We start from the raw sequence: 8,830 nt of genomic DNA, 5'->3' as shown, positions 1-8,830 counted from the left end.
GGCCAGCAGCGAGCCCATCGCACCGGCGCCGAGAACCGCCACCCGCAGCGTCGACGCTGCCGGCGGCGGCCGCTCGTCGCGCACAGCCATGTCGTCGCCGACCAGTGCACGGAGCTCCGCCGTCTGCACCTTGTAGCAGTGCTCGGGCCCCGGATACGCTCTCGCCGCCACTTCGTTCTTAAACTGGCGCACAGCTGCCACTGCATCGTGCCGCAGCTGGGCGTACTGCTTGCAGAACTTGGGGACAGGCGCGTCAAACAGGCCAAGCATGTCGTGGTAGACAAGAACTTGCCCGGCGGTGTGCGGACCGGCGCCGATGCCGATGGTCGGCACAGAGAGCTTGCTCACAATGTACGACGCCACCCGCTGCGGCAGAGCCTCGAGCACAATGGCAAAGCACCCGGCGTCCTGCATCGCCAGCGCGTCGGCAAGCAGCGCCTTGGCCGACTCGGCCGTCCGCCCCTGTACCCGGTATCCGCCGAGCGATGACGAGGTCTGCGGCGTGAGCCCAATATGGCCGACCACAGGTACGCCGGCGTCCACAATCGCCTTGGCCGTCGCCGCCATCTTGACCCCGCCCTCCATCTTGACCCCGTCCATCCCGCCCTCGGCCAGGTACCGGATAGCGTTGGCGATGGCCTCCTGCGGCGCCACCTCGTACGAGCCGAAAGGCATGTCACCGACCAGAAACGGCGACTTGGCTCCGGCGGCCACGGCCTTGGCGTGGTGCACCATCATGTCCATCGTCACCCCGTTGGTCGATCCGTGGCCAAGCATGGTCTGCGCCAGCGAGTCGCCCACAAGGATCATGTCCACCCCGGCGTCTTCGCACACCTTGGCCGACGAGTAGTCGTATGCTGTGAGCATGGTAAACGGCTCGCCTGCTTCAAATCGGGCCCGGACGTCCAAAATCGTAAACTTTGCCCGGCTTTTCTCTCCGCGCCCGCCACTGCCCGCACCGGCCATTTGCGAACTGAAGCGAACACTGGCTCCACGCCAGGCAGCGACCGCCACTCCCGCCACACCTGCACCGCCAGCCTGGGCCATACACTTTCCACATCCACGGGCAAAGCTCAGCATCGAAACTGGGTAGTATCAAGTAGTCCCGCTACAAAAGTCGAGTCTGTCGCCAATCGCTACCCCTCTCCCGAGCCTCGCCTCCATCCCTGCCTGTACCGCTGGTGCTGCTGCGGTCGACGTGTCGACGTGTCGCACTCTCGCACTCAGCCCGAGTCGCACTCTCCCGCCTGTCGCGACAGCCACAATCGGCTGGCAAGTCGAGGCGATGGTTGACGAAAGTCGGTCTTTGTTGGATCGGGGAAACCGTGGAGAGGCAGTGGTGATTATGGCCTCGCCTGCTCACGCAAGCAGGAGCATGGGCGGCGGGCGCACACGGCCGACGGCGGAGAGGGCCATGCGGCCGGCGCGAGGCCAGTGCGCCGGTCAAGGCGCAGCGCGTAGCGTGGCAGAGTGACGATCTACTGGCTGCCGTCAACCTTGGCAGCAACGCGGGCGGCGGGAACATACTCGAGCATGTCACTCTTGAGGTGCGCGACCGACGCACTGACAGCGGCAACCTCCGCGGCGACGCTCTCCGAGGTATCGGCCACAGCGGCCTTGACAGCGGCAATGTCGCTGTCCTGCAGAGCCACCTTGGTAGCCAGCGAGTTGACTTCGGCCTTGAGCTTCTCCATCGTCGCCAGGTGCTTGTTCATCACCGCCACAGACTGCGACAGGTTGCCCAGCGCAGCTTCGAGCTGCTCCGCCGCCACATCCGACGCGTTCTTGAATTTGTATGCCTACGCCCCTCACCACCGTCCATAGTAGTAGCAGTAGGTCGCAAACAGGAGGCGGTCATGCGTTGAGGCGTCGAGATGTCGACAAAGAGTGATCCGACGAGCAGCGACGCGGAAGCATCCGAGCCACCCATCCATCCAGCCAGTCCATCCAGCCAGTCCACCCAGCCAGAGAAGACGAGAGCGAGTCAGTCAACCCAGTCAACCCAGTCCAAGCCGATGAGAGCGAGCCAGTCGGAGGAAGTCGGAGGCAGTATGAGGGCAGTCGGAGGCAGCCAGAGGCAGTCAGAGGCAGTATGTCGGAGGCAGCCAGAGGCAGCCAGAGGCAGCCAGAGGCAAGGCCACAAGCAAGTTCCCCAGACACAGTTCACCCCGCCCAGTGCACGCCATAACCCACACAAGCCACCATCCGACATGTGCATACACATGCGTACGTATGTGTGTTGTGTGTGTGTGTGTGGGGTGGGGGGGGGTGGTTGAGGAGGAGGGGATGATAGCATAGGTGAGTATAGTCGTACAAGACGGGAAAGGGGGGATACGTGTGGATATATACATGTATCTCTATATATATCTCTATATGTGTGTATGTGCTTGTGGTATTGTGTGTTGTGTGCAGTGTGCGTAGGGTGACGGAGGAGGTAGGAGGGGAGGGGCAGCACGACCTCTTCCCCCCTCCCCCTCCCTTGTGTACTATGGCACACGTACAACATAGGCACCGGAGATGCTAATGCCAGTGCAGAAGGCAAGGACGTTGGTTCGGATGAACGACATGCTCGGTGGTGACAGCTCGAGTGAGGTGAGGCGAGGTGAGGTGAGGTGAGGTGAGGGAGGGGGGGGGGGAATGGGGCGGCTTGAGGACGGGTCGGTCAGCTCTCCCCCCCCTCCCAGGCCAGCGCAAGGCACCCGGCTCACATCGCTATCACCCCGACTTGGCTTTGCGCGCGATCTCTCTCTCTCAAGACGTTATGTTTGATGTTTGTTTTCGGATTTTAAAGCGGCCCGGGCCACATACAGTTGTGGCCGCCGCAAAGGCGCGCGGGGGAGGGGGGCAGACGGGGCCATGGCCGACAATGCCACGACTCAATAGTCATATTGCCCCCCCCCTTCTGCTGGGCAATCGAAACGCTCATGCCGCGGTATGATCGGCGTATGTTCGGAGCACCAACACAGTCTGCATCTTATGCAGCCTCGGCGAGATCGCGGATGTAAAGGATGTTGTTGCATCTGCACGAGCATATTGTGGTGAGTACATGGCCACCCGCCTACACCGCTCGCTCACTCTTATCACTACCTACGCGCCATGGGAGCGAGGAGAACAGCCTCAGGTCCTTTTGTAACCAATTAATTCTCAGTCATAAGATTATCTCAGAACCACAGCCAAAGGTGGTAACTTCATCACTGGTTGTTCTCCTCCTCCCTCCCTCCCTCTCTCACTCTGTGATCATCACTTACCGGAAGACCACCTCACCGAGCAGAGTCTCCTCGCCCGATGCAGGATCGACCTCACACGCGTTGTCCAGCTGGATGTTCATGTGCGAGTCGGACGAGAGCAGAAGCCCTGTGTACGCCGGGCCCCACTTGAGCTTGAGCAGGACCTTCTTGCCCACGAGTCCCACAAGAAACTGTTCCGGGTTGACTGCCTCCAAAGCCTACATTCCATCCCCACTGCATCGGTAAGTTTCACGCCCCCTCCCTCTTCCTCAAGACCACACCCATGACCATCGTCCGTGGCCACCACCATCAATAATGGTCTGCGCCCTCGGTCGCCACCTGCTGCCGGCTCTGCTCTGCCCAAAAATAATTGACGAATACAAACAATCGCCAGAAATCCCTGCCCCCCCCCGCCCGCCCCTCCCCCTGCTATGCTGGGACAGGGCTGGCCAAGGCGCACATGCTGACAGAGCAGCATACGAGAGAGAGACAAATATAAGGGAGATGCTTGTGCGTACCATGGTGGGTGTAAATGTGTGTGGGGTGGTGGTGGGCGGTGGGGCGGAGGTGGGTGGTGGTGGTGGTGGTTGGAGTTGGGTGGTGTCGCGCTAGCCAGTTTCGCTTCAGTCACCGCTTCGCGACGGTTCCACTCGGCGCAAAGTCGACCCGACTTGTGGCACCGATCGCTCGTTTTCGCTGCTAATCGTCTTTATGGTTGGGCGCCACCGGCGGAAGGAGGGCTGGGCTGGCGGGCGATATACCGGCGGCGAGGTCAAGGTCGTGATCATGAGCGTGCGAGGCGTCTTGCGGCATTTGGTCCTCGAGCGGGACGCCAGCGAGAGGAATGCAGCGGACAAGGATCGACGACGGTCGCGGGTAGTCGACAAACTCCCACTCTTGGCCGAGGTAGCAGAGCCGGAGGTTCTCCTCGTCGAAAAACCTGACCACCCAAGCCTGGAACCACAGGATCGAGAACACCCGATGGATGATACCGACGCCGACAAAGGCGGCGCCGAGGCCGACCTTCCATCCGATTGTCCCATCGAGGTACCACCACACCAGCCAGATCATATACAGCAGTGCAGAAATGAGAGTGTACAGCTCCGAGTCGCGCCGCTTGTTGTTGAGCTGCTTGATGATAAACTGGTAGTGCACCGAGTCCAATTTGCCAACGAGCGCTGGTGGCACCACGCTGCGAAAGTAGTTGGTCTTGGTGTCGGCCTCGATGAGCACGTCCTCATTGATGACTCCGTACGTCACCGACGGATCCGGTACGTACCGCATTCGCTTGGAGATGATCGTGAGGAACAGGTTGTTGATCCGCAGCACAGCAAAGACGTAGCCAGAGAGTCGAGCCACACCCTTCATCATCGGCACCCATTCGGGAAAATCGCGCCCGAGCGTCCACACCCCAGCGAGCATGGCGAGGCCAATGACCACAGAGAGCATCGCCAACTGGCGGATCCACGGCCGCTTACTCCAGATGTGGACCGACGGTTGCCACTGCACACCCTTGAACAACTCAATCACACGACCGGACTCGTCCACAAGCTGCACCCACTCCGGCGTGCCATGCCCGTGATCGCCGCCACCATGCCCATGATCGCCGCCACCATGCCCGTGATCGCAAGCGTGTCCGTCATTATCACTATCCGCACTCTCCTCGCATCTGACACTACCTGCCTCTTCATCGCCGTACCCGAGCCGCCCGCGATTGCCCTGACTGGGAGCCCTGCCGGGTGCCGGACCCACGCCACTCCATCGCGTCGACGGGCCCTTGCCAGACTCGCCCATGGTCGACTCGCCCAAGCCAGAGCTCCGCACCAGGCCGGCATCAACCTCTCCACCAAGCCCATGCATGCTTCTGTCTTCCATCACCTGCTGTCCATCACGATGGCCTTGACCATTGTTCGCACCACCATCAGTCTTGCCTCCTCCGCCACCTGCCGCCACCCGCCCAGGTCCACTATGCCCGTGCCCATGCCCATGCCCATGCCCATGGCCTTGCCCATGCCCTCCACTTCCCATGGCGCGGAGGTCATCCCACGAAGGCCCTCCCTTGCCACGCCGCTTGCGCCGGGAACTGTACATGCCCTCCCTCGTTCGACGAGTGTGAGGTCCTGTCCGTCTCCCCGCGTTCCCTCGCACAAGTCACTTGTTGTCCGCTCTCACTGCTCATCGCTCACTGCTCATACCCCCGACAGCGGCTGCTTCTATGTGCATTCATTCGTTGATGGTCGCTTCCAAGGCACGACAGACATCGATGACGGCATTGATGGTGGAGACATCGCTCTTGTCGTTGCCATCAAGCTTTTCGGTGGCATACGAGATGATGTGTGAGGCGTCATGGTGAACGGTGACGACCCGTGCGGCCTTGTACAGCCGCCGCGCGTGCGAGGTGAGGAGCTCGCATGCTGTCCGCACCTCGCTGGATGCATCGGCATTGTCGGCCGCCTGGGAAAAACCCTTGGTCGCCACCACAAGCGATGCCGCGGCGTCGGCCACGCCGTCTGAGAGGTTGGAGACCGAGCCGAGCGTGGCCTCGGGGACGTCGTCGGCTGCGTAAGCGATGAGCGAGTCGAGGAACTGCTTGAATCGCCGGACTGCCATTAGCGCCTGCCGCACACCGGCCACAGTGGCCTCAACGCTCGGCAGCGCCTCGCGGACCACGTCCAGCGCCCCGGCCAGCGGCTCGTACAGCTTGCACGCCGTCGCTGTCGCCAGGCTCTGCTCGTGCATCTCCACTGCGGCCTCAAAGTCGATAAAGAGACCAAGGATGTGGACCAGCGGCGGAAAGACTTCGCGCAAATACTCGGGCCCCCATCCCGGGCCCTTGCACGAGTTGGTCGCCTGCAGCGCCACGACCGCCGCGTCGAGCATCCCGGCCTCGGCTGTGTGCATAAACCGCGGCCGCGCAGCCTCCAGCGCAGTGTGGAGCGCTGCCACCGCGTTCGCCACCTCCGTTGGGATAGCGCTGCCGCTACCAGCCGCACGCTCCCGGTTGGCGCCGTCAGCAGCGTCGGAACCGCTCGGCCCGGCCGCCTCCATCGCCACCACCTGCGTGTCCTCAAATCCAGAGTCCGAGTCGGACGACGACGACTGCATGAGGTACGCCGCAGGATCGACGCCGGCATCCGAGATTGTCGACTCGGGCTCGCCCCCGTGCGCGTCGTCAGCATCGTCAGCGCCGCCCTCGCTGCTCGCCTCCCCATCGCTGCTTTGTTCGCTGACGGCATCCGCGCTTGCTTCCACAATCTCGGTTACGTCACTCGCCTTGCCCGAGTCGATGGCAGCGAGGAGAGCCTCGACCTTGCCGTCGTCGACGGTGGCGGCTCCGGGCGAAGCTACCGCCGCGGCGGCGGCGGCGGCCAACGTCGACGACGCCGGCGTCGCATTGCGGCTCGACGAGCTGCCAACCGTCGGCCGCCGCGTCACCTTGAATTGCGGCGAGCGGACCCGGTCGCGGAGCGCATTGGAGATGGCGTCAAGCTCCAGCAAATTGACCGCCAGGTTTGGCTTGATCTCAAAGATCGACATTATGCCATCGGCGCCGCGGACACCCGTCGAGACGTAGAGCGACGAGCCAAACGAAAGGAGCGAGATCGGCTCTGACAGGGTGAGTCGCTGAATCAGCGTCCCATTGAGTGTTGTCCGCACCTCGACGTACTTGGACGTCACCGCAAGTACATACGGGTCGAGGTAGGCAAAGGCCGACGGTGCTGCCGTCCACCGCAGGTCAAATGCCCGGGAGAGCTCGCCAAACCGATTGACCACCACGCCCTTGTTGTCGTAGCAGAGCAGGAGCTCCTGGAGCGGCGAGACCATGTCACCTTGCTTAAAGCCGAGAAAGAGGACGTCGAGCGGATCGACAGACCGGTCCGGCACAAACAGCTCGCGCACCTCGGACGTTTCCAGCTCGAGCTCGTCGAACTCTTGATGAAAGGCAATGATGAGCGATGTTCCGAGGAACCGCATGACTTTGACCCGCGCTGGGAGCGCATACGTGTGCTGGTGCTCAAAGACTCGCCCGGCCCACTTGTAGAGCAGAATTGACTTGCCCTTGCCCACCGCAAGGTACGTCGACGACATCGGCCGCGCAACCTCCCACGCATGCAGGCCCTTGGTGTTCGCCACCTTGTTCTCTACCACCGTCTTTGGATCATAGTTTTCCAGCTGCGCCAGGAGCCAGAACCGGAGCTTGCCCTTTTTGCACGGCTCGCCAATCAGAATGCCAATGTCCTCGCGGAGAACAAGCTTCGAGAGCCCGGTCTTGCACACCAGCCGTGGGTTGGCAAGTCCCTTGCCAGCCTCGCACACAAAGAGCCCGTCCACAGTTGCATACACAAACGACTCGCGCCACACAACCAGTGAGAGAATCTCAATCTTGAGCGCGGCGGCGAGCTCGGTGCAGACAAAGATCGAGTCCGAGGTCTCAAGCTGCGGCACACCGGCGCGCGGACCCGTATCGACCGCCAGTGCTGTCGACGACGACGTCGGCACCAGTTTTCCGTCAGCCAGCGGCGCGAGCGAGTCGGGCGACTTGTCGTTCTTGAGGCCCTCGTACAGCGTGTTGAGCGTCGTCCGCACCGTCCGCTGGTAGGTGTGCACAAAGATCGGCGCAGACTTGAGACACGCCCGCTCGCCGTTGATGAGCTTGGTGAGGAGAAAGTCGACAAACGCGGCGTTGGCCGTGAACCGTGGCGAGGTGAGGAGCGGACCAAACGGCCGCACGCTGTCTTGCCGACAGTATGAGAGCTCGTACATTCCGGGCTTACCCGCCAGCGGCCGGACAACGGCGTAGACATGTAGAAACTGCGAGTCGATCGAAGCCGGATTAAACTCGGCGCCCTCATCGCAAAACACAATCGCTGTCACGTCATTGCCAATCTGCCGCTTCCGCTGGACCTCCTGCCCGGTAGTGTCGTGCGGGAGCATTGTGCAGACATGGAACATGACGTCGCACCCGCGGAGCGAGGTGAACACGGACGTCTCGCCCGTTCCCCCTTCCTCCACATCCAACCCAGCACGGTATCCGTTCCACCCCTGCAGCGCGATGCGGGTGCCGATGAGCGAGAGAAACTCGTCAAACGCAGTGTCCACCTCGGGCTCGCAGTCGTTGGCAAAGAACTCCTCCTCGCGGCTCTGGCCCGCACGGACATACAGGACGCCAATCTTGTACGCTGTTGGCGTCTGAAACTCCTCAAGCTTGATCAGCTCTGACCGCATTGTCGGCGAGTTTGCCACCACCATCTTCTTCACGCCCTTGGCCAGCTCGTGTGCACCCGCAGCCTTGAGCACCTCCACCAACGACTTTTTCCAGTCCCTGTGCTTCTTGACCTCAAACAAGACATGCTGCTTTCTCTGAACCGTCCACACGATGCCTCTCACTCTCGGAACAAAGTTCTCCATCTCCCTCACCACAGACACACAGAACGGTCCTCCCTTGTCGCCTTCAGCCTTGCCCACAAAGTTGCAGTGTTCCGCGCACACAAAGTACCTCGCGTACCACCTCAAGTCATCGGCCGGGTCTTCCAGCACAGGCTTGTAATACGCTCCTCCAAGCTCTATTCCCACCCCGAGCCCCCACCCGACCAACGCCCCCC

At 61.8% G+C, this 8,830-nt stretch overlaps 4 protein-coding genes across 4 annotated transcripts in view; all 4 read right to left on the bottom strand.

The window, feature by feature from the left end:
* Positions 1–999, bottom strand: part of AMSG_03135 (2-dehydropantoate 2-reductase) — a gene marked incomplete at its 3' end in the record, with an annotated part of 2,091 nt that extends 1,092 nt beyond the window's left edge. The window contains exon 1 of the mRNA XM_013905010.1: positions 37–999. Within this exon, the coding sequence (XP_013760464.1) occupies positions 37–966 (930 nt within the window). The 5' untranslated portion in view covers positions 967–999. The remainder of the gene's footprint in view (positions 1–36) is intronic.
* A 1,756-nt stretch (positions 1,000–2,755) lies between these two features.
* AMSG_11749 (uncharacterized protein) lies at positions 2,756–3,819 on the bottom strand. The gene is made up of 3 exons (XM_013905044.1): positions 3,746–3,819; positions 3,249–3,445; positions 2,756–3,020 (listed from the first exon to the last, which is right to left on the bottom strand). The coding sequence occupies exons 1-3, from the start codon at positions 3,746–3,748 to the stop codon at positions 2,975–2,977; spliced, it is 246 nt and encodes an 81-aa protein (XP_013760498.1). The 5' UTR covers positions 3,749–3,819; the 3' UTR covers positions 2,756–2,974.
* Positions 3,820–3,926: 107 nt separating this feature from the next.
* On the bottom strand, positions 3,927–5,087 carry AMSG_11748 (uncharacterized protein; the record flags this gene model as incomplete). Its single annotated transcript, XM_013905043.1, has 2 exons — positions 3,927–4,778; positions 4,980–5,087. 2 exons carry the CDS (start codon positions 5,085–5,087, stop codon positions 3,927–3,929), a joined length of 960 nt encoding a protein of 319 aa, XP_013760497.1.
* Positions 5,088–5,435: 348 nt separating this feature from the next.
* Positions 5,436–8,830, bottom strand: part of AMSG_03132 (uncharacterized protein) — a 3,939-nt gene continuing 544 nt past the window's right edge. Inside the window, exon 2 of the mRNA XM_013905009.1 lies at positions 5,436–8,791. Within this exon, the coding sequence (XP_013760463.1) occupies positions 5,451–8,791 (3,341 nt within the window). The 3' untranslated portion in view covers positions 5,436–5,450. The remainder of the gene's footprint in view (positions 8,792–8,830) is intronic.

This window comes from Thecamonas trahens, assembly GCF_000142905.1.
Source record: "Thecamonas trahens ATCC 50062 unplaced genomic scaffold supercont1.11, whole genome shotgun sequence".
Lineage (NCBI taxonomy): Eukaryota > Apusomonadida > Apusomonadidae > Thecamonas > Thecamonas trahens.
Note: the sequence above shows the minus strand (reverse complement) of the source record. Positions and strands in the feature narration are given on the sequence as shown.

Excerpts from the sequence above, each read along its gene's own strand:
- AMSG_11749 (XM_013905044.1), bottom strand. Across the intron at positions 3,021-3,248 it reads CTCGGTGAGGTGGTCTTCCG|ATGCAACAACATCCTTTACA; the intron begins GTAAGTGATGAT and ends ATGCTCGTGCAG.